This window comes from Catharus ustulatus, chromosome 2, assembly GCF_009819885.2.
Source record: "Catharus ustulatus isolate bCatUst1 chromosome 2, bCatUst1.pri.v2, whole genome shotgun sequence".
NCBI classification, from domain to species: Eukaryota; Metazoa; Chordata; class Aves; order Passeriformes; family Turdidae; genus Catharus; species Catharus ustulatus.
In genome coordinates, this window is record NC_046222.1 from 123,624,651 (window position 1) to 123,649,713 (window position 25,063).

At 45.6% G+C, this 25,063-nt stretch overlaps 2 protein-coding genes across 2 annotated transcripts in view; one reads left to right on the forward strand and one right to left on the reverse strand.

Moving 5' to 3' along the window:
• The window catches only part of RCAN1 (regulator of calcineurin 1), a 35,233-nt gene extending 26,568 nt beyond the window's left edge, over positions 1–8,665 (reverse strand). Inside the window, exon 1 of the mRNA XM_033052978.1 lies at positions 8,393–8,665. Coding sequence (XP_032908869.1) covers positions 8,393–8,662 — 270 coding nt within the window. The 5' untranslated portion in view covers positions 8,663–8,665. The remainder of the gene's footprint in view (positions 1–8,392) is intronic.
• An 11,880-nt stretch (positions 8,666–20,545) lies between these two features.
• LOC116992300 (uncharacterized protein KIAA0754-like) lies at positions 20,546–22,039 on the forward strand (the record flags this gene model as incomplete). Its single annotated transcript, XM_033051757.1, has 1 exon — positions 20,546–22,039. A coding segment is annotated over exon 1 (1,494 nt), but the record flags the coding sequence as incomplete, so codon positions are not given.
• Between the last annotated feature and the right edge of the window lie 3,024 nt (positions 22,040–25,063).

Consider the following 25,063-nt stretch of genomic DNA (forward strand, 5'->3'; position numbering starts at 1 on the left):
TGATGTAGCTGTTTTCCCCAAACCCTCCTGGTCTGTCAGGCTGCAGTTGGATTTTGTTCTCCTGTCACTCAGCTTTCACAGGATCCTCTCCCTTGGGCTGGGAGTTTATCCTTGGGCAGTTTTTAAGGATAAAATGAAGATGGAACTGCTCTCCCAGCAATGATGATTAAACCATCAGCACCTGAACTGGGGGAGTTTAAAGCAGGTTTAGTCCCAGACTGGGTGACACAGAAGGAAGATTTAAGTAACTCTGCTTTCCAATTTAAGTGATCAACAACTCATTCACATCATTCCATCTGCTCCTCCTAGAACCAAGGATTTTAAAGCTTTTTTTCTTTAGATTTTACCTTTTAAAGCATCATTGCTCACCAAGGCACTGAAAAGGATGGATCTGCCACAAATAACTCAGGAGCTGATGAACAGTGAGAATTAAACACCTTTCAAAAATAGCCCCCACTGGCAGCATTTGCTTCCCAGCCCAAAGAGGTCCCTAAATAGCAGCAGGGCAGTGCCAGCTGTGTCACAGCAACTCCTCCTCACCCCTGCCCTGCAGAGCACAGTGGGGCTGGATTCACTCTTCATTTTCTTCCTGCATTGATGACTCCACAAGAATCTACCAGAGAATCATTAAAATTATCTTCATTAAACCAAAGTCCAATATTGCACAAGGGAGGGAGGGACAGGGAATGGCCTGAAGGTGGAGCAGGGCAGGGCTGGATGGATTTTGGGCAGGAATTGTTCCCTGGCAGGGTATTTTTCTAATTTTTTACGGTGTTTTTTCCAGCTGTGACAGGTACAAGAACTGTCCCACTGAGTGAAGACATGACCAAAATCCTGATGGGAGTAGGATGAAAAACACTTCTGTAATGACCAATTTATTATCATGAAAAATGCAGCTGGATTGTGCCAGAACTATGACTTGAGGAAGAGCAAAGATAAGGATGAGAACAGCAGGTGTTTGGGTTGGTTTAGTTTCTAGCTCCTTCTAACATGACAGCAGGATTTGTTTAAGTCAAATATTAAAGATATCATCCCAGGCAAGCTGAAGTTACACGTTCATCTTCTGACACATCCTCTGTGACTAAGGGGAAAACAAAAGGAAATTAAAAATATTAACAGAGGAGGCTTTGGAAAATCACACAAGCTGGTATTTCTGTCATCTTTAAAGAATGACATTTTCCACTGCAGTCAAAAAAGGAAGAATGGAAGATAAACTTCAAAAATATTTCCTAAGAATGTTCTGGGAGGGTAGGAAAAAACCCAAAGCAATTACAAGAAATTGCTGCATTTCAAAGAACAATTCAAGTGCACCTGGAAATTTCAAAAGCATTTTAAAAACACTACTAAAGATCATCTAATTCCAACCCCATTCCCCTATCCCAGGTGCTCCAAGCCCTGTCCAACCTGGCCTTGATAAAACAATAAAAGGAGCCACAGAAGAGTCTGGAATTTATCCCAAACCCCCTGCATTTCTGTTGATGGTAATGCCTGATACACTGCAATTATCTCAGACATTAATTAGTGACACACCAGCAGCACAGTGGCATTTAAAGCTTTTAAGGCACACAACAACAGAGCTTTGAGGATGGATTTTATTAATTTATTTATGTATTTGTTCATACGGCAAGAACCACCCTGACTAAAGGGGCAAAAGAAGTCAGCATTAGAAAATAATTCTTGCAAACATTTTTAAATCCCTGAATATTCCAGGCAGTGTTTTTGGGTTGAAAGCCAACACAGTCGTGCATCTCCTGGTAGCTTCTGCTATAGCAATGACTGATTTTTGCCCTTTTCCAGCAGGGGAGATGCAAACATCACTGCAGAGCAGTGGGTAAAAGCAGAATTCCACTCTGGCATTAAGGAACAACCTCTCCTGGGAAGAATCCCTGCACTTCTGGAGTTTTTATGTTGGGATAGATCCCAGAAAAAGACTTCCAAAAATGTGTTTGAAGCTGTTCTGTACCTGACAGAGATTCTGAGCCTTTCCAAGGGGAGAAGACCCCACAGCTGTGGAAGTTTGATGGGGTGGGGTGTTTTTAGTGGGGTTCAGAGAGCCCTGCTGACCCCACCTGCTCTGAGCTGATTTTTCTGTACTTGCACAACCCCAAGGCAGGAGCTGTTCATACTTTCCACTGCAGCTGCTTCACCCTGGAGCCTCAGGAAAATTCAAGCCTTTCATCAGAGTTTCCATGAGCCAGGCAATGCTGGATGGGATCTGGCCCAATGAATCCTGCACAGGAATGTCCACACACCCCAGGGGCTGGGCAAACACCCCCAGGAACAGCCACTGATTCCCCTCCACAAGTTCTGCCTGCCACAAGAAACTTTTCTTACTATTTAACATCATAACCTGCAAGAAATGGACATTTCAGTTCTTATTTCATCCTCTTTTTCATTCTTATTTCACCCTGTTTCCCCATAGTAATGGACATTTTCATTCTTATTTCACCCTCTTTCTCCACAGCAATGGACATTTTCATTCTTATTTCACCTTTTTTCCCCCACAGTAATGGATATATTCCCACTGCAGCTTTCAGTAATCATCAACAATTCCACACTAAAATAATCAGAGATGGGTGTTGCTCTTAAGGTATTTAATATTATCTGACTTGTTGGGTTATCAGAAAGGAAGAGGATATTTTAACTACAAGTGCACAGAAGTGTTTTGTTTAACTACAAGGATTATGAATAGCTAAAAAAATATATAAATAGGGGGAAAAAAATCCATTTATTACAACAATGCAGCTTGGCTTTCTGGAACTTCACCAGCTCAGCTTCCTACCTTCAGAGAAAGGAAACAGCATCTCCAGGAAAAAAAAAGAACAATTCCCCTGCTTTCAGCCAGTCCTTCTTGGAAAACAGCCTGAATTTTAAGAGGCCTCCATACAAACAGCCACTTGTTCTGAAATCAAACCTTCAGGGAAGTTTCCAGAATGGTTTGCAGTCCATGTAAGAAAATAAAGTGATTTTGGTTTACTTGGCTGCACCTAAAAGTCAAAACCTTACATTTATGGGGTTTATTTTGATTTTTTGATACAGACATTATGAATAAATCAATTTATCAACAAGTCCTGAACTCACACAGCTGCCACTCCCACACCACTGGAAATTGAGGTGCTGTCTCCATTTTCCTGCTGCCTTTTGAATTTCAGCAGCAAAAAAAACCTCAAATCCAAATCCTGAGCTCTGGACTCTCAGCTCAATAACCAAAATAACTCCAGAAAAAACCTCAAAAAGCAAAATCAAATCCAGTTCTTCACTTGTGACCCTCTGAAAACCTGCCCAGGGCAGAGGGAAGTTGCATTTTAATAAAGAAATTTCCTGAGTATTGACAGCTCTGCTATTGTGAGTGGGGTCAGTAATCAATGACTGTAATCATTTCAATTAATGAAATTAATTCTGGTTATCTCTGTGTTCAGTTTCAGTGAACACAGCCCATATTTCAGTCATTCACAGCATATTTTGTATTTTATGAGGGAAAAAAATACCTGGTTAGAATAAGAGATAAAACCCCAATGAAAATGACCCCAAATGGCCACTGAGGAAAGTGTTTAAATAGCATTAACAAACCCCAAAATGAAACCAAACCCACCCAGGGGTCCCTTCCAACCCAAACCATCCCAGGATTTTGTTTTCACACATAAGAACAAGCCCCAGACTCCACTGGAATTTCTGGTTTATGGAAATAAATTAATTTGCATCCATTTTTTAAAGTTATTTCCCTCATTTGCAGCTCTCCTGACCTGCAGTTATGACACCAAGTAAAGTTTTATTAATAACCAAAATTATTTATAAATTCATAAACACTGCTTATTGAAACTTGAATAAACTTTTGAATAAACTACTTAGCAATAAACTGTCACAGAATTAAACTTTGGGTGCTACAAAGACTTTATAATTTTTTATTCTGCATGGGACAGTTCAGTCAGTGCTGATATTAATAATTATTTAATTATTTCATATATTGAGGGGTGTTTGGGCTGAGTTTCAAGGCAGTCTCACCTCTAAAACACTGCACTTATTTTCATATTTTTAATTAATGAATGGACAATGATCCTGGGAATAAAGCTCCATTTTCTCCTACAAAAAGGAAAAAAATGAAAATCTGTGATGCAGATTTGGTGTTCCCAGGGATTTCACCAATGCTTTCCCAAATTTCCATTCTCCAGGAAGATAAAATTCCTCATCCTGGCTGCTCAGACCTCAGGTGGGATCTTTTTCCCAGATTTTGGGCTAATGATTGGAGCACTGGATGCTGTGGAAAATCGTTTTTGTTAATACTCCAACATTCAGGACAATTCTACAACACTGCTTTTCTAGGCTGAGATATTTTTAAGGCACCCAACAACTCTTGTGCAGCAGGAAATATAAATATAAATAAAAATATAAATAAAAAATATAAATATAAATATAAATATAAATATAAATATAAATATAAATATAAATATAAATATAAATATAAATATAAATATAAATATAAATATATTTCTGTTTGATTTCTACCACTAAAAGTATTTGCTTTGTTTGAAGCACTGACTGCTCAGCCCACTCTGAGGATTTCAATGAGAGGATTTTTCACACAAATAATTCTTTTGGAGACCTGCAGAAGGTCCAAGCTGCTCAAAATACTTCTACTTAACTAAATATTTCCACAAGGGAAGGTTTCTAATTGTTTTGTAATGGTTTTAGTGTCCAAAATAAATCCAGATTACTGAGATGTGATTTTGAACTTTAACCCTGAGCTTTATTTGGAAAGCAAAAGCATTAAAAACTATAAACACTGTCACAAAAACTTTTTTTTTTTTGGCAGAGAAAGAATGAAAAACTTCAAAAATTCATGCAGGTACCAATAATTATGTTTTACATCCCCACTAGGGAGTATTTTGCCAAAACCAGAGCTGTGGTCACAAAACCCCATAAAACACACATCTTTTTGGAAATCCACTTATGAAATGTTTTCTTTTTAAATGTGATCTAACAGGCTTTAAAAAGGTGAAGGAAAAGGATTAGCAGGCATGTGGAAGAGATCAGCAGAAAATGCAGATTATTTGGAAAGGAAGTTTTGCAAATACTCCTGAGAAATCTGCTGAACTTCCTGCAGAGCAGAAGTAATTCTTTAAGTACTTCCAAAGCCCCAAATCCACCTCATGATTATTTCAGCAAGGCAATTAAAAACGTCTAAAAGCAAGGCTCCTTTAACAGCTTGATTTTCAGCTGAGCTCACAAAAGCCTTTTCTGCACTGAAACCACACAAAGCTGAAGGAAAAGAAGATTTTTTTGGGAATTTTGGGAGCTGGAATTGCCAGAACTCAGCTCACCTGCAGCTCTGCTTTTCCTGGGTTACACAACTCACCTTGGAGCACAAATAGAAAATTTCTATTTTATTTTTTAAATAAATAATTGCAGAAATTGTTTCCCAGCCAGTTCTGGGGGTTGTGTGAGGACACAGGCTCAGCTCCAACCCTGAGTGCACTTCCAGCAAGCTGAATTTCTTGAATAATTCAGTTTTCCAGCAAAGTTTTCCCAGAAAAAAAACTGTTCCCATGACAGAACAGCCTGCTCTCAGTTCCTCTATGAATATAAGTTATTGTTAATTATGGAGAGCTTGCTGCTACATTCATTACTTTGCAAAAATTAGCAGATTAAGGTAATTATCATGGAATTATTAAGGGTGGAAGTGACTTTCCCAGCAGAACTATTATGGAAATAGGAAAAAAATATGATCTAAAATATAGAAATTGGTCTAAAATATTATCTTTAAACACCTAAAGTGCCACATCCCAACACTCCCAGGGATGGAGGCTCCATCACCTCCAAATCTCAGAAATATTTTCAAGGCATTTAAGGAATTTCTAAGTCTCTATCAAAAAATCTCTCCTAGCTGGGAAATGCAGCAGGGAAGTGTGGCACATCCCTTGGGAAAACAGGAGCCAGGGAAGTGCTTGGATTTGACAGCATAAATTCCATAAAAAAAACCCTGAGTCTCCTCCACTGACATAAAACAGCTCTTAAAAATGGAATATCACATGAGGAGGCTGGAAAAATACAAAAACCCGATTTGAAATTAGCTACTGACACCTTTTTTTAAATAAATGAGTACATAGGAACACAGTTTTAAAAATAAAACTCATCTGGGTGTTGGATGGAGACAGAATTACAATTCCTCAAGCACACAATCAACACTGAAGCCACCAAAGAGCTGCAGATCCAATGTAAAAGCTCAGAAAATCCAAATTCTTCCAAGGTAATTTGCCAACTTGAATATCAGAAAAAAGGTTTTTATTTGAGGTAATTACTTCAATAAAAAGGGAAAATACAGAATTTAAAGGAACTCCTGAACTCTGCTTTAGGAAACTTGAGAGTGTTCTCTGGAAGATTTTGGACTGGTATATGAAATATTTTCATTTCTGCTGAGAATAAAATGGCATTTAACAGAATTATTACCTTGATAGGAAGGTCTGGTTTTTAATTTAAATTTCTTAACTGGGATTATCAACACCTCAATTAAAAAAAAAAAAAAAAAAAAAAACACTTTTAAAACATTGAAAAGGAGGAGGAGGAATATCCAAGCAGTACTTGCAGTAGAAATCAGGATTTGGGAAGGGCAGAATAAAAGCAGTTGTCAGTAGCTGTCTTGTCTCACCTTTGACTGGATCAACCCTCCTCAAATAGGGCAATCCAGGATTATTAAGGGGCCCACTGAAGGAGCAAATAAAACATTTAACTCTAGAGAAAAGGTATTTTAGGAGTCTGGGAAAAGCAGAACAGAACCAACCCACAGCTCACACCAAAATTCAGAATATTTACAAACACACACTGCATGTGAGGATCCCTTCAGCATCACCACATTTCACACCTTTGCTGCACCAGTTGGAATTTTCTGGGCACATTCTACACCAAACAGAGGAAAATTAATTAAAATTCACCCCCTAACCAAGTGCAGCCTTTTAAAACGATCCTGGAATTTTTCTCAGGTGATCCAGACAGAGACATTCCAGTGTGACCACCATCACTTCCCACATCTGAGTGACAAAACTGCATTTCCTGGGACACCAGAACCACCAAACACTCTGGAAAATTGGCTATAACACGGGATAATGCAGTGTTTTCCTCATTTTTAATATAAACTTTGTCTTCCTTAAATCACCCAAATGCTGAGGGCACCTTTCACACCTCCAAAATCTGGGATACAGCCTCAGGGCCTCGTTCCACTTTCTCTCTCTGCATCTTCCTGACGTTTGGCCAACAAAACAAATTAAAAACGCAGCCAGTCCATGTGTGCTTCTAGAAAAGTCATTTCTTTCCAGCTTTAAAGAGTGATTAGCTCTTGCCAGCTCTGCAAATTTATTAACTGAAGCTAAATTATGTATTTCAGTGCTGAAAATCAGTAACCAGACACCCGAACTGATTTTTCATCTATAGATCACTGTGCACCTACCATGTTTATGGTCACCAAGTTCCAAGCACCTCCACTCCCTTTCCTTTGGAATTCTGTGTTATTTATAAAACTTTCCCTGCTGGAGACAGGTATTTATTCAAGCTCAAGACAATTTTCCTATTCTTTACCTTAGAAATGTAATTTATGCAGTATCTGTACATGTTGTTGCCCATGGAGAAGACAACACAAGTTTATGCTGAGATTATGAAACTCGAATTGATTTGTTACTACTGCCCAATTTTTCATGTGTATTCCATTTGACTCAAATCTGTTTAAAAACTAAGCATCTCCTTCAGTATGAAAGGGTTTGGTAGCAAAACCAATGATAAAAATAAGAGAAAAAAAGACCAAAACCAAACAAAACCTGAAGCACAAAGCTCAGGGTAAGGTGATGCAGGGATATTTTATTTCACTTCTGCTTTATACTGAGATTCACCCTGGGCTACCGGTTCAGCAATCAACGGAATCAAGGTAAAATAGCATTTGGTGCTGGAAATCCCAAAATCCCAAATCCCTGGGGCTGGAAAAGCCCTCCCAGCCCAGGCAGTCCCAGCTGTCCCCACGGCCACCTTGTCACCCTGAGTGCCACCTCCAGGTGCCACCTGCAGGGATGGGCACTGCAAACCTCCCTGGGCAGTGCCAATCCCTGAGCTCCCTTTCCATGGGGAAATTGCTGCTGCTGTCCCCCCTGAGCCTGCCCTGGCCCAGCCTGAGGCCGTTCCCTCTGTTCCTGGAGCAGGGCCCGGCTCCATCCCCGGGCTCCGCTCACCCCGGCCCGGGACGGAGCTCCCGGTTCCGGCTCCCGGCAGCACGGAGGGGCGGGCGGGGACGCGCAGCCACAGCCTCGCCCCCTCATCCCCCCGACACCTCCCGAGAGCGGAGGCGGCCCCACAGAACCGCGACAGCCCCGGCCCCGCACCCCGCGCCCCCCTCCCGGCTCCCGGCCCGGCTCACCCGGCACGGGCCGTCCTGGAAGACGCGCGGGTCCAGGTTGCAGGCGATGGTGGCGCTGGGTAGGTCCCGCAGCGCTACCGCCTCCATCTCTCGGTCAACAAAGCTCCACTCCGCGTCCGTCTCCTCCTCCTCCTCTTCCCCTTCCTCCTCGCCGTCCTCCCCGGGCGGCGGCGGCGGCTGCTGGAGCGGCGGCTCCTCCATGGCCGGAGGCGAGCGGAGGCGGCTGCGGCGACGTCGTTGAGGCGGCTTCTCCCACCCCCCGCCCGCCATCTTGTTTCCTTCGCCCCCGCCCCGCAGCAGCCAATCAGGAGCCGCCGCCGCGCCCCCCCCGCGCCGTGTCAGCCAATCAGGAGCCGCCGCGGCAACAGGTGGGGGGTGAGGCCGCGGCCGCCATCTTGGGTGAGGGCAGCGCCGTGAGGGAATACGGCAAAATAAACTGTATATATATATATAAATAAAAAATATACTCTATGTACCATCTGTGCTGTATGTGTAGTATATATTGATATGTAATACTCGCACTTACTATGTATAATGTACTATAGTTGAAAATGTGCCGTCTATAATACACCATGTATATGCCCTATGTGCTGTATGTACACTAGTTTTATACATTATATGTAATATACGATATATAAATATATCCTGTGCACAATATTCTGTATGTCTATGTGGTATATATCTAATACACGGTAGATTGGATATAAAAAGGTGCTTTATGTAACAATGTGTAGGAATATATATAACATACAGTGTATACAATAAATATAAAATATACTACATATAATAATATACTGTATATACATAAATTAGTGTATATATAGTGCTATGTTATTGCCAGAGATAGAAAAACATGAACTCCACGTCCCATCCCTGGAAGTGTTCAAGGCCAGCTTGGGTGGAGCTTGGAGCAACCTGGTCTGTAATATAAATACCAAATATTTATATAAAAATACCAGATGAATATAAAAATTCCTCGCTCACAGAATTCCACGTCAGCTGAAAATCGCCACTGTGTGTGTTGTAATTCTTTTCTCTGCTTTGAGGACAAGCTGATCCACCCTTGGTGTTCTGCTGGTCAGTCTGACCAAAGTCGAGACAGATAAATATTTTTATTTCATGTTTATTATATTTTTAATATTTAATTGTATATCCGCCTGTATCTATATAAAATATTTTATATAATATTGTGCTTATATTTATATATTTATTTATATATATACATGGTGGCACCTTCCAGGGGAAGGCCCGAGAAGGAGCTTCAGAGGATTTTTATGAAATTATTAAATTATTAAATTAAATTATTGTGACATTCACACCTCTCCAAACATCCCCCACCAAACTCCTTCAGACTCTCTGATCAGTTTGGAAACATTTTAGTTTTTTTCAGAGGGATAAGCAAAATACAGGATGTTTTTGTGCTCACTTGTGCTAAGTGACATAACAAATGTTTTTTTTAAAAGAAAATTAACTTCTCTGAGCAAGCCCAAGGTGTTCAATGCTAAATCCAGCCAAATTAAATCAATTTTTAACCAAATTCTTTGATGCCAGGGCTGGTGACACTTTTCTCTCTGAGGAGCATCTCTGGATTCTCTGCAGAAATTCCACCTGAGGAATCCCAATGGAAATCTGCTGTTCCAAAGAATGTTAAAAATGCAGAACAAAACCTGCCAGCAGTGAATTCCTGTCACTGCAGCCTGTAAGAAAACCCCTGGGAAATATTCACTGCCCTCTGCTGCTAATGGCACAGCTGGTTATTGCAATTTGTCACATTCGCAGGGGAAAAGGCGTTATTAATTATATTTTATGTGATTAATTGGGGCTAAAGGTCAGCTCAGATCATCTCAGCAAGGCTCCAGAGGTGAAGGACCTCTCTGCCCCAAGAGCTTAAAATTCTAAGTTTAATTCAGCCACAGACGTCAGAAAAACCAAATAAATAAACCCGGATCTCCCTGATCTGCGGGTTTAATTGTTCATCCTCTCTCCCTGCACAGAAGGGATGGCCACAGCTGCTCTGGCTGGCAGAGGTGGCGAGGCAGAGGAAAATGGATTTTCCCGCAGTGTTTGGGGCCGATCGGTGGCTCTAAGTGAGGGTGATTAACGCTGATGATTTCAGCAGGAAAAGCTGCAGGGCTGAGTGCTGCTGGAGCAGAGCCAGGAAATGTTCCCAGCACGGACACCACCATCTAGCGGCACCGGGAAACCTCCGGGGCTTCCCCCGGAGAGGCTCTCAGTGCCTCAAAAAAATCCGTGTTTGGCAAGGGAAACGGAGCTGGCCAGGAGAAAAAAATTAAAATAAAATATAAATAAAATATAAATAAAATAAAATTTTAAAAATTAAATTAAATTAAATTAAATTTTAAAATATAAAATAAAATAAAAATAAAATTAAATTAAATTAAAATAAATTAAATTTTAAAAAATAAAATAAAATAAAATAATTTTTTTTAAAATTTAATTTAATTTAATTTAAAAATATAAAATAAAATATAAATAAAATAAAATTTAAAAAAATTAAATTAAATTAAATTTTAAAATATAAAATAAAATAAAATATAAATAAAATATAAATAACATAAAAATTTTAAAAATTAAATTAAATTAAATTAAATTAAAAATATAAAATAAAATAAAATTAAAATAAAATAGAAATTTTAAAAATTAAATTAAATTAAAAAATATAAAATAAAATATAATAAAATAAAATAAAATATAAATAAAATATAAATAAAATTAAAAATTAAAAATTTAATTTAATTTAATTTAAAAATATAAAATAAAACATAAATAAAATAAAATTTTAAAAAATTAAATTGAATTAAATTTTAAAAATAAAATGAAATAAAATAATTTTTAATTAAACTAAATTTAATTTAAAAATATACAATTAAATAAAAATAAAATAAAATTTAAAAAAATTTAATTTAATTTAATTTTTAAAATAAAATAAAATAAAATAAAATAAAATATAAAATCATTGGTTCTAACTAAAAGGAGAAAGACCAAACATCACAGAATCCCAGAATTATCAAGGTGGGAAGAGACCCTTAAGATCCCCCAGCAGCACCCAAAACCCTGTCCCCAAGGGCCACTTCAGGGACAGTGACAGTGACCCCACCACCTGCCTGGGCAGCTCATTCCAATGCCTGACCCCTCTTTCCATGGATTTTTTATTTCTAAAATCCACTCTGAACCTGCTGCTGCAAACATTTTGCTTTAAGAGCCAAAGTCACGAGATATTTTCAGCCAATGCACCTGGAAATAGGGATTGTAAATGGCGAATTCCTTGGATGCTGTTGATAAAAACACCAGCAAATATTAAAAAGTTATATATATCTTTTTAAAAGCCAACAGGAAAAATTAAACTTGTGCTGTTTTTAGATGAACATTCTCTTGGGGAGAGCTTTGGACCAGGTATGAAACCACTTTAGCAGCTTTAAGAGAAAAAAAAACCAAAAAAACAACACTCCTGAGATGTTTTCAGGGCTGGATCTGCTTAGCTGAGCAAAAAGAATAGTGAGGAGAGGCTCCAGCTAAACCTGGAGCACTGGGAGAGTTTGTCACTGAACAAGAACAAATGGTCCTAGTGATTAAGCAGATTTAAAAAAAAAAATAAAAAGAAAGAAAAAATAAATAAACCATAACTTTAACAACGTTTAACATCAGGATAAGCTGTTAAATGAGGCTGGAGATTTCCTTTATGTCTTTTCTTTTGGAGGGCATGTGCTGTGCTCAAGGTAAGGTCAAATTAAAGTATTGAGATTTATAAAGTCATTTCAAATGCCTGGCTTGTGTTGGAGAGGCTCAGACCTCTGTGTGTGAGAGACTCTTCAGGGGAACAATCTGAGAGAAATGAGCCCAGAGGGGCTGCCTGGCACAGGAACAGCACCTCAAAAAGGCAAATGGGAGAGTTTGCTGGATGGGAAATGAGGCTGTCAGGAGGGATGCAGAAACAGGAAATCACAGAATTATGGAATGGTTTGAGTTGGAAGGGACCTTAAAACTCACCCAGATCCATGGCAGGGACACCTCCCACTGTCCCCAGTGTCCAACCTGGAACTGAACATCCCAGGGATCCATGGACAGGATCTGCTCTGGCAATTCCATCCCAGCCCCTCCCAGGGAACAATTCCTGATTCCCAAGATCCCATCCAACCCCACTGTCACTCCATTCCCTGTGTGCTGTCCCTGCAGCCCTTGGGAATTGTCTCTCTCCAGGTTTCCTGCAGCTCCTTCAGGCCCTGCAAGGCCACCCTGAGCTCAGCCCAAAGCTTCTCCTGTGCAGGCTGAACAATCCCAGCTGTGCCAGCCTTTCCTCCCAGCAGAGCTGCTCCATCCCTCTGCTCATCCTGGGGCTCCTCTGGGCTCTCTGAGCAGCTCCAGCTCTCCCAGGGCTGCTCCCTCTGCTCATCCCAGCCTGGATTGATCCCAGGGGTTGTCCCACCTCAGGTGCTGCACTTGGCCTTGTTAAACCTCGTGAGATTCCCATTTCCTGACTCCCCATGTCCCTCTGGATGTCCCCATCCTTCAGCAGTGTCACCACAGCCCTCACCTTGGTGCTGGCCCAGCCCATGAAAACAGCAGAGAACTTCTATTTTATTTTCTAAATCTATCCCCCACAAAGCGATTTTCTGCAAGAATCCCAAATCCTGCCTTGGCCAAACCAGACCAGGAGTGAGGAAAAGCCGAGGCTGAAACATTTTCAGATGGTTTTGCCTTTCCAGTGGTGCCACACAACCTTTTAAGTGCTGGAAAACACCACCTGGACATTTATTTATTTATTGAGAGATGCTCTATTTTCCCTCACCTGCTGCACATCCCAAAGTTTTTGCTCCTCCAGCCAACGCCCTAAATTTGAAAATGCCAAGAAAAATCACTTCTAATGAAAGATGGAAGTAAAACAGCAGCACGGTGTAATTCTGATTTTGCTGCTGTGCTGTTGGCAGGAGCGTGGGAAGGTTGGGAGAGGCACAGAGCTCCTGTCCCCATGCACTCGGTGGCTCTGCTGGTGCTATCAGCACAATCTCTTCTCTCTCCCAGCTCTCTCCTTCCCGTTGGGAAGCAGCTCTGGAGCCTGTCCCTGTGTCCCCACGCTGCCGGGACACGCTGCACTCCCCCAGGGCGCTGCCACCCTTGGATGCTCCCCCCGATCTCCAGCATCTGTTTTCATCCTCCCGATTTTCCACCCATGCCCTGGCTCCTAAATGAGGCAGGACAGAGAAATAACAGCAGAGATAAAAAACTTCTTCTTCTTTTCTTCTTCTTCTTTTTTTTTTTTTTTAAATTAATTTCAGAGCAATCAGTAACAGCCCCGGTTACTGATTTACAGCAAGGCTCGGTCACGAGTGCTGGGAACAAACGGGTTTGTCAGGAAGGAAATAATAAAAATAAATGTTACAGCATTTCAGTAAAATCTCAAAGCTGTTAGGAGAAAGAGGGAGGTTGGGGTCCTAATGCTGGGGAAAAGAAAAATCATGGAAAAAAAAAAGGAAAAGTAGAAATAAAGAAAAAGGGAAATGAAAAATAAAGGAACTAAAAAGAAAGCAAAGACAAAAAGAAAAAAGACAAGAAAAAGAGAGAAAGGGGAAAGTGGAGAAGGAGGAGGAAAAGGAGGAGGAAAAGGAGGAGGAAAAGGAGGAGGAAAAGGAGGAGGAAAAGGAGGAGGAAAAGGAGGAGGAAAAGGAGGAGGAAAAGGAGGAGGAAAAGGAGGAGGAAAAGGAGGAGGAAAAGGAGGAGGAAAAGGAGGAGGAAAAGGAGGAGGAAAAGGAGGAGGAAAAGGAGGAGGAAAGAAAAAGGAAAGAAAAAAAGGAAAGAAAAAAGGAAAGAAAAAAGGAAAATAAAAAAGGAAAGAAAAAAAAGGAAAGAAAAAGGAAAACAAAAGGAAAGAGAAAAAGAAAAGAGAAAAAGGAAAAGAAAAAGGAAAAGAAAAAGGAAAAGAAAAAGGAAAAGAAAAAGGAAAAGAAAAAGGAAAAGAAAAAGGAAAAGAAAAAGGAAAAGAAAAAGGAAAAGAAAAAGGAAAAAGAAAAAAAAAATAAAGAAAAAGAGATAAAATGAAAATTAAAAAGGAAAAAAAAAAGAAAGGGAGAAGGAAAAAGGAAAGGATTGTGGCATAACCTGCATGAAAATAGAATGGGTCATTATGGAAAAGACAAATTCTCATTTTTTTTTCCTCATTTTTGTTCCTCCTCATTGCACATGTAACATACTTCTGTATCAGTGACTGGAATATTTATATTGCTGCTTTGAAATATTCCAGGTTTTATTTCCAAAATCCATAATTATCCCAAAGTCACTGTCCCTTCAGGATGATCCACCCCTGAACCATGCCCCAAGCAATTCATATTGAACTTCAAAGTTCCCTGAGTTTTGCAAAGAAGAATTGGAATAAAAGCCAAGATCAAGTGGAAATGGTGCAGAATGGGGGGAGAAAAATTAAAAGCTGTGAAAGGTGAAATGAAATTTAAAACACGAGTATTAAAAAAAAAAAAAAAAAATGAACTGTGATTAGGGGGTTATATCCCAAGAAATTATTTCGAGAAGCAACAAGCACAATAAACCAAGAAACACTTGAAATAAATGAGAGTTTGATGTAGCAGGAGTTAAAATAATAGAGTTCAAGACAATGTGGACATTTTATTTAAAGAGAAGAAAATCTCTGGGAGCTTCCAAAAGCTTCGTGTTATTTCCAGGCTCTCAGTGAGACGCTCTGATGGCTCTAATTAAGGCAATAATGAAATCACTGTTCTTTAATGTTCCTTGCACAGCTCTTAGCTTTAAACACCCCAGAGATCCGCCAGTGCAGAGCAAGGTGGGATTTCAAACATTTCAAAATTTCAAAACATTTCAAAATTTCCTGCCCGATTTAAAGGCAGGAGGAGGGCTCAGGAATTCCTGGAAAAGCCTCTGGAAGCGATGGAGAGCGGGGAATTCAGTGCAGGGAGCTCAAGGAGAATCAAAAGCCTGGAGTTGTCCAAAAGGAGCCAAGAGGAGGTTCCAGGGCAGGCATCAGGGCTTGGCTGCTTCCCAGTTAATTCCAAATTGAATTAGACCTAAAAATCAAGATATCTTGTCTGTTTGTTGCCTTACCTGCTTCATTAGGATAGTGCTGCTTAACCAGAATGAAAGACAAATTTTCTTTTGGGTAATGAGCAGGTTTAAAGTACTTAAATATAGCAAAAATTACAAAGTTCGATTTATTTTTTTTTTTAAGCTTTGTTGCTGTTGCTCTCCTGTTTTTTTTTAACACCCTCTGGAATGATTCGTTCAGAATTTCAATCCGGGCTGTTCCAGTCCCTGCGGGATGCTGGGAATTCAGGAACTGAGTAAAAAACAGAAGGACAGAGCTGTCCCTGTTCCCTGCACATTCCTGCTTTTCCCAGCAGCTGGGAAGGGCCGGGATTGCCCCTAATCACCCAGCACAGATGGCACGGCCGCATTTCCACCAGGGCATCCCTCCCTCTTCCTTGTCTTGCCACGAAATGATGGAATTTCGCACCAGCTTCCAGCGGAAAATTCAGGAATTCGGGACAAATGTAGCAAACATCCATGTATTCTGAAAGCAGGGGGAAAAAATCTACTCCTCCAATACAATTTCTTCACTTGCAATTTTGCCTTTCCCACAGTTAAAATAACTTTTAAAATAGGATATATTTCTTCACTTGCAATTTTGTCTTTCCCACAGTTAAAATAACTTTTAAAATAGGATATGGAACTGGCTTCTGTACAAATTCAGGGGTTTGGGGTTATTTTTTTCCATCTCAAAAGGTATTGAGTATCAATATATAAATATTGATAATATTGTGTTCATGTTCCTGCATGGGTAATTTTTTACACCACGAGCAATCCTTATCTGCAGCCAGGCAGGTTGTGCCTGTCTGTGTCCCTCCTTCCCAATTAAATTCCATTTAATAGAATTTTGGGGCACCATTTCTGGAGCCCAAACTTCCCGCTAATTCCCAGTGTAAAACATCAGGAGCAAAAGGAATTTTTTTTCCTTACCTCTGGCTGCAAAAAGATATTGACAGCTTTGATCTGCAGTCAGGAAAGAAAAGGAGTTACAATAATCCCAGTGAGTCCAGGGATAAAAGTTGTTCCCACCACACTGCGAGGGGATCTTCGGTTGTGGCTAAAGTCTGACATCTGTGAGCATCAATTAATTAATTAATGAATTAATACCTGTGCTCATCCTTTAATAAACAAGGTGGACGCTAATCATTCCCGAGGCCGAGCTCCGAAAATCAAATTTATTAGCCAAGGGCTGGTTTGGAAGCAGATGGGGTGTAAAGAGCTTAATTGTTAAAGTGTTAATTAAGAGAGATTAATTGTTAAGTAATTGATTGATGAGTGCGGGGAGCAGGGAACAAGAAATCCAAAGCTCCGAGAGGTCTGAGTTGAACATTTAACATTCCCAAAATTCCTCTGGGAAGCCCAAGGGTGACAAAGGAGCTTCTCCAGCTGTCCCTGGCTCTCTGTGTGCCTGCCTGCCCTGTCCCAGTCACACAGCTCAGCTCCAGCAAAATGACAAAAATCTGTTCCTGGGCTCGAGGGAGAGCACAGCGAGTCTGTCACAAATTATTCCTGTTGTGATTGTATCAAGAACTCCGTCTGAAATCCGTGTCCTGCAAAGAGAATTAACCTCGGGGCTGTGGAGCTGTTCGTGCTTTGCTCTGTCTTTGTAAGGCTGCTGTGAATATTTAAAGAGCTAATCTTTTGTTGGGCTTAAACCTGCGCCCATGTTCGCCAGCAGGCACTGGTTAGCACCGAAAGGGATTTTTGTTGGCTTTTGTTAACAGTCAGGGACTGGTTATCGCTCAGAGGGTTTGGGTTTTGTTGGCCTTGAAACCCTCACCTTGTGAGAATTGAAACAGGGAAAGGTGAATGAGGGCAGTGGGATCGAGGTGTTCATGGAAAAACTCTGCAGGGAACAGGGACAGGCAGCTCTGCTGTGATCCATCACATCCACACAAATCCCGGGTCAGACTGGAAACCTGAGCAAACCTGACACCTGAACGGGCTGGGTGAGAACACAAAATATTGAACTACCTAAAGGAGCTGGGTGAGAACACAAACTATTGAACCACCCATAGGAGCTGTGTGACAACCCAAAATGGTGTGTAAGAACCCAAAATACTGGAGCACCCAAAGGAGCTGTGTGAGAACACAAAATATTTAATCACCCAGAGAAGGTGTGTCAGAACTCGAAATATTGAACCACCCAAAGGAGCTGTGTGAGAACACAAAATACTGGAGCACCCAAAGGAGCTGTGTGAGAATCCAAAATATTGAATCACCCAAAGGAGCTGGGTGAGAACACAAAATGGTGTGTAAGAACCCAAAATATTGAATCATCCAGAAGAGCTGTGTAAGAGCCCAAACTATTGAACAACCCAAACGAGCTGTGTGAGAACCCAAAATACTGAAGCACCCAAAGGAGTTGTGTGAGAACACAAAATATTGAACCACCCATAGGAGCTGTGTGAGAACCTAAACTATTGAACCACTCAAAGGAGCTGTGTGAGAACACAAAACACTGGAGCACCCAAAGGAGCTGTGTGAGAACACAAAATGGTGTGTAAGAACCCAAAATATTGGAGCACCCAAATGAGATATGTAAGAAACCAAAATATTTAATCACCCAAAGGAGCTGTGTAAAAATCTAAAATATTGAACTACCTAAACGAGCTGTGTAAGAAGCCAGAATACTGAACCACCCAGAGGAGCTGTGTAAAAACCCGAAATATTGAATCACCCAGAGGAGCTGTGTAAAAACCCGAAATATTGAATCACCCAGAGGAGCTGTGTAAGCTGCAGGGAGCCTGGGGAGGCTCTGCCACAGGGAGCTCCAGAGGGACCCTCCTGTCCCAGCCCACCCAGAGCAAAGCTGAGCTCATGGGGCCTCAAGGGTGCCCCAAACCCAGGATTCATTCCTATCCATGGAGACATCGGGCAGAGTCTGGGATGGGCTCTGGCTCACAGAGAGAGCCTTGTAAGGTGGGACTTGTGTGACACCTGGGGACACAGGGAGGAGCTGGAGCTGCTCAGAGAGCCCAGAGGAGCCCCAGGATGAGCAGAGGGATGGAGCAGCTCTGCTGGGAGGAAAGGCTGGCACAGCTGGGATTGTTCAGCCTGCACAGGAGAAGCTTTGGGCTGAGCTCAGGGTGGCCTTGCAGGGCCTGAAGGAGCTGCAGGAAACCTGGAGAGAGACAATTCCCAAGGGCTGCAGGGACAGCACACAGGGAATGGCTTCACTGTGGGGTTGGATGGGATCTTGGGAATTAGGAATTGTTCCCTGGGAGGGGCTGGGATGGAATTGCCAGAGCAGCTGTGGCTGCCCCTGGATCCCTGGGATGTTCAGTTCCAGGTTGGAGCAGCCTGGGACAGTGGGAGGTGTCCCCAGGGCAGGGGATGATCTTTAACGTCCCCTCTGACCCAAACCCTTCTGGAATTCTCTGATATGTCCAACCTTCAGGCCAAGGGTTAAGAACCCTCCAGCAAAGTTGAGGATGAATAAACCAAGATTGTCTCTCCAGAGGTTACCGAGTTGTGTCATTCTACTGATCTCAAACCCCATCGGAGAGAGGGGAAATAACTGCCCCAGGATGGTTCCACCTGCAAATATCCATTGGCAGCTGCCGAGTCTAAATCTCTGCTCCTAAATCTTTGTGATTTTCTGTTCCTAAATCTTCCAGGAACGATCCTTCCCAGCACAGCTCACCTCCATTGTTTTGTCTCACTTGCAATGCTCATCTGGACAAGCATCAAAGAGCTGCAGGATTATTCATTTATTTGTTTATTTTTTTTTTATCGGGGCAGCGTGTTTGACCTGCTGCAATGATTTATTCTGTAGGATTTTCCCCGCTCCTGTTGGCTGCATCTTCCCCCTTCACACCCATCCCAAACCCGTGTTCTAGCTCTGTTCTGTCCCTTCTTAAATAAAAAAGTGGGTTTGTCTACACAAATATAAAACGGCTGAGCTATTAGAATACCTCACTCCTGTCAGCCACTTCTACCTCCACTGTTCTGTCTGCACCGAGAAAATTAGGATTATTTCCCTTACCCGAAGGAAAAGTTTTTATTTCTTTCTTTCATTTCTTTTATAATTTACAGCAGCCTCCAGCTCTGCCCAGGACAGGAGTTTCTCACCCCATTTAAATGCAAACCCGCAGAATGAAAGCCACTTAAAATGCAAATCCAGGTGTTTATTTCGTTACACGGAGCGTTGTGTTCCCTTTCACAACTTTCGCGAGCTGATAAGGACGCGTTTCCCTTTTTAACAACAGCCCGGAATGGTTCATCCGAGTTTTTAACAAACCCCAACCATCGGGGCTGTGCCGGGGACAGCAGAGCTGGGGACAGCAGTGCGGGGACAGCAGAGCTGGGGACAGCAGGGCTGGGGACAGCAGAGCTGGGGACAGCAGAGCTGGGGACAGCAGTGCGGGGACAGCAGAGCTGGGGACAGCAGGGCTGGGGACAGCAGTGCGGGGACAGCAGGGCTGGGGACAGCAGTGCCGGGGACAGCAGAGCTGGGGACAGCAGTGCCAGGGACAGCAGAGCTGGGGACAGCAGGGCTGGGGACAGCAGGGCTGGGGACAGCAGTGCCGGGGACAGCAGTGCCGGGGACAGCAGAGCTGGGGACAGCAGGGCTGGGGACAGCAGTGCCGGGACAGCAGTGCCGGGGCTGGGAGCTCCAGCCGAGGGGCAAAGCAGGGCACGAACGGGGTGAGGGGGGCGAGGGGAGCCCCGGGCAGGTGCCGGGGCCGCTGTAGGGGACACACACAAACACACACACCAAGAGGAGATTTTTGGGCACCCTGCGAAGGCTCCGGTGCCTGCGGGGCGAGGGCGGCACTCGGTGCGGTGTGATCCCGCTGCACAGCGGGGCCGGACAGAGGCAGGGGCTATGCCCGGGCAGGAGTGGTGGGACGGGGGAAGGGACTGTGCCCCAGCAGGGGCTGTACCCGGGCAGGGGCTGTGTCCGGGCAGGGGCTGTACCCGGTCAGGGGCAGGTGCAGGTGCAGGGGAGGAGCGCAGCCCCGGCCCCGCCGCCCCGTTCCCCCCCGGCTGTCCCCGCCCCGTTCCCCCCGGCCGTGCCCCGCGCTGCTCCGCGGCCGCTCCGCTGCTCCGGCTCGTTCCGCGGGTGGCGGCGGTCCCGGCATGGCCCAGAGCCCGGGGCGGGCCCCGGAGCGCAGCGATGTCCCGCGGGACGGAGGCGAGGACGAGGCGGCGGCGGGGGCTCGGCCCGGGCTGTGCCCCGGAGGAGCGGCCGAGCCCCCGGACGGACCCGCGGAGCTGAGCCCGGAGCCCCCCGGGGACAGCGGCTGCCCCGAGAGCCCGGGGACAGCGAGCGGGGAGCGCCGGGACCCCGGCGGGGACAGCCCGGGGGTGGCAGAGCCCGAGGGAGAGGCGGTGGCACCGGCGGGGACGGCGCAGGACAAGACGGCCCCGGCAGCGACAGAGCCCGAGGACGGCGCCGTGCCCCCGGAGGGGACGGAGCCCGAGGGCGCAGTGATTGCTCCGACGGGGACAGAGCCCGGAAAAGCAGCGTCGGAGGGGACGGAGCCCGAGGACGTGGTGGTGGCTCCGGCAGGGACGGAGCCCCAGGTGAGAGAGGCGGTGAGGGAAGAAGCCCCGACGGAAAAAGAGCCCCAGGAGGCGGCGATGACAGAGCCAGAGCCTGAGGTGGCTGCGGTGACAGCCCCGACGGGGACAGAGCCCGGGCAAGCAGAGGTGACAGCGCCATCGAGGACAGAGCCCGGACAAGCAGAGGCGACAGCGCCATCGAGGACAGAGCCAGGGGATGCACAGGTGACAGCCCCGGCGGGGACAGAGCCCGGGGAAGCAGAGGCGACAGTCCCGGTGGCGACAGAGCCCGGGGAAGCAGAGGCGACAGTCCCGGTGGCGACAGAGCCCGGGGAAGCAGAGGTGACAGTCCCGGTGGCGACAGAGCCGGGGGAAGCAGAGGCGACAGTCCTGTCCAGGACAGAGCCAGGGGAAGCAGAGGTGACAGTGCCATCGAGGACAGAGCCCGAGGAAGCAGAGGTGACAGCCCGGTCCGGGACAGAGCCGGGGGAAGCAGAGGTGACAGCGCCATCGAAGACAGAGCCCGGGGAAGCAGAGGTGACAGTGCCATCGAAGACAGAGCCCGGGGAAGCAGAGGCGACAGCCCGGTCCGGGATAGAGCCAGGAGAAGCAGAGGTGACAGTGCCATCGAGGACAGAGCCCGGAGAGGCGCTGGGACAGGCGGTCCCAGGGGGAACAGAGCCCGAGGAGGCTGTCGCGGCAGCCCCGGCGGGGACAGAGCCCGAGGAGGCTGCAGTGACAGCTCCAGAGGGGACAGTCCCCGAGGATGTGGAGCAGGAGGCAGCCGCGGCTGGGACAGTCCCTGAGGAGGGGGCGGCCCCGGTGGGGACAGTCCCCCGGGAGGCACTGGGGACAGACCCCGAGGGTGCTGTGCAGGAGGCAGCTCCGGCTGGAGCGACAGTTCCAGAGGATGCGGTGCAGGAGGCAGCTCCGGCTGCTGTGACAGTCCCCGAAGAGGCGCTGGGGACAGTCCCTAAGGATGAGCTGCAGGAGAGAGCCCCGGCTGGGACAGTCCCTGAGGAGGGGGCGGCCCCCTTGGGGACAGTGCCCGGGGATGCAGTGCCGGTGCCAGCCCCAGCAGGGACAGTCCCCGAGGAGACGCTGGGGACAATCCCTAAGGATGCGGTGCAGGAGGCAGCCCCGGCTGATGTGCCAGTCCCCCAGGATGTCCCCCAGGATGCATTGCCAGCCCCGACTGATGTGACAGTCCCCGAGGATGTCCCCGAGGTGCAGGAGCCAGCCCCGGCTGATGTGACAGTCTCCAGGGATGTCCCACAGGATTCGGTGCCAGCTCCGGCAGAGGTGACAGTCCCCGAGGATGTGGTGCCAGCTGTGGCTGAGGTGACAGTCCCCGAGGATGTCCCCGAGGATGCAGTGCCAGCCCCGGCTGGGGTGACAGTCCAGGATGTCCCCGAGGATGCGGTGCCAGCCCCAGCTGAGGTGACAGTCCAGGATGTCCCCGAGGATGCGGTGCCAGCCCCGGCTGAGGTGCCAGTCCCGCAGGATGCGGTGCCAGTCCCCCAGGATGTCCCCGAGGATGCGGTGCCAGCTGTGTCTGAGGTGACAGTCCCCCAGGATGAGGTGCCAGCTCCGGCTGAGGTGCCAGTCCCCCAGGATGTCCCCCAAGATGCGGTGCCAGCCCCGGCTGAGGTACCAGTTTCCGAGGATGTCCCCGAGGATGCGGTGCCAGCCCCGGCTGATGTGCCAGTCCCCCAGGATGTCCCCCAGGATGCATTGCCAGCCCCGACTGATGTGACAGTCCCCGAGGATGTCCCCCAGGATGTCCCCCAGGATGTCCCCCAGGATGTCCCCCCGGACGCGGTGCCAGTCCCCCAGGATGTCCCCCAGGATGTCCCCAAGGATGTCCCCGAGGATGTCCCCCAGGATGTCCCCCAGGACGCGGTGCCAGTCTCTCAGGATGTCCCCGAGGACGCGGTGCCAGTCCTCCAGGATGTCCCCGAGGATGTCCCCCAGGACGCGGTGCCAGCCCCTGCCCAGAGCCGCGGCGCAGCGCAGGTGCCTTTGCCCGCCCCAGGGGTCCCCGCTGGCCGTGTCCCGTGCCCGGGCGGCCCCGGCGGCGAGGCGGAGGAGGATGAAGATGAGGATGAGGATGAGGATGAGGAGGAGGAGGAGGAGGAGGCGGAGCGGGGCCCCGCAGCCCCGGGCCCCGAGGCCGAGCGGAGCCTGAACGGGGAGCGGCACCGGGAGGACGGGACGGGCTCGCCGGGAGCCCTGGAGGAAGAGGAGGAGGAGGAGAAGCAGGAACACGACATCTCCCTCTTCGTCAAGGTACGGGTGAGGGGCTGCCGGGAACCTCCGTGGGGAATCTCCTCTGCCAGGATCCCTGAGGTGGGGGCATTTAAATGTGGAATTTAAATTTGGTTATTAATGCCCGAGATAAACTTGTCTGTGACTCCCCACTCCTCCAGGAATCGCTGGCACAAGGAGCTCTCCAAGATTTTCAGATCCCCAAAATTCAGGGAGTAGGGGCCGAGATGGAAGAACCTGGGAAATGTTTCGGGTGTGAGGCTGGGATTTTCAAACACGAATTATGGGTGACATTCAGAGAATCGTCCCAAATTTTGGCAAGGCTGAATTGACAGTCAGTAAAGAGCATCCCTTGTAATTGTCCAGTTCCTGTTTGTTTGAAGGGAAGATTTGATTTAAAAGGAAATTGGGGGGGGAGGAACTTTAACTGATATTTGGTATTTTATTGAGTAGAGCTTTAGAGCTTTCTATCCTGTGCCTGGAATCCCACCAAAATCTCTGGGAACAGCAGCCAGCCACAGAGGCTTTATCAGGTGGGGATTTTTGGGGTGTAGAAAGCATCTGGAGGTGATTTTTTCCCTCTTCTCTGACCCCTCTGGACTGAAATGTGGAGCAGGGTGGGATGAACATAAAGCCAAGGAAATAAACCTGGGGAAGCAGAAGGCATTTGGGACCTTTTCTTCTACAAGCCATCCCATCCTGTACCTCCTGAGGTGGCTTCTGCCAGCCAGAATTCACCTTCAAATAAAAATTAAATTAAAACTTGGTGCCTTCCACTGCATGGGAGGAAAACACGGCCAAAATGAGAGATCAGCTTAGAGAATAAGAGCATGGTCCCCAAATATTAAGATTAAACATGAAAATATTTGTGAGTTAATAAAGGCAGAAGGAGAAGGGAGGAGGATTTTTGTGATGGGCTTAAAATTGGTAATTTAAGAATACCTAGAAAGGAATCCAGCTGCTTTTCTAATTATTTCTGTATTACAAAGCTTGAGTATTTTACCTCACCTGGAGCTGGATTTTTGGAGCTGGCATTGCATTGGTTTTTAGTTAGAGGTTGGCATGAGTTTCTTCAGGAAAAGGGAAAAAAAAAAGCCAACTGGAGAACTCAGTATCTCCCCAGACACCAAAATGGCCATGAGAAATGTAAAAATAAATCCCAATATTTAGAAAATGCACAAGAAAAGAACACAGGAATAGTGCTGGAATGATCCTGGCAGTTTCCCTGCTAGGGAATGTTATGTTAGACCAGGCCAACATTAAAATCCTTGGTGCTCTGTCAGTGATAATGTTCTAAAAAGCATCAGCCTCTGGAAGGAACCCCCTGGAAGGACAAAACATCAGAATTCCCTCGAGGCTTTCACTGGGTGCTCCCTGATTTCCATTTGCTCATGGAACAATATAATTTATTTTCTCTAGATAACACCAGCCATTATTGCAGGTGTTCCCAAAGGGCATCCAGATATCCTTTCCTTGGGAATTCAGGGTCCCTGGTACCTTGTGCTCTTTGCTCTTCAAGGGTTTCCTTCCCCTTCTGTAGCAAAATCTCTTTATTGATCAGAAAACTTCTGCAAAGGTCAGAATTTTTTTTTTTTTACCACTTCAATATCCTTGAACTCTCGCTAAAATTCACTCCACTGGTTTTAAGCAGCAGAACATTTGTCTGAGACTTAAGAGTTTATTTGTAAATTGAAATTATCTAATCATTTATAGATGGAAACCTCAACAGAATCACAACTGCAGATTTCAGAATTCCAAAGATTCCTGAGGATTTCTCAGTGCCACAAACACTTGGCCAAACAACCCAGCTGGAGCACAAGCCCT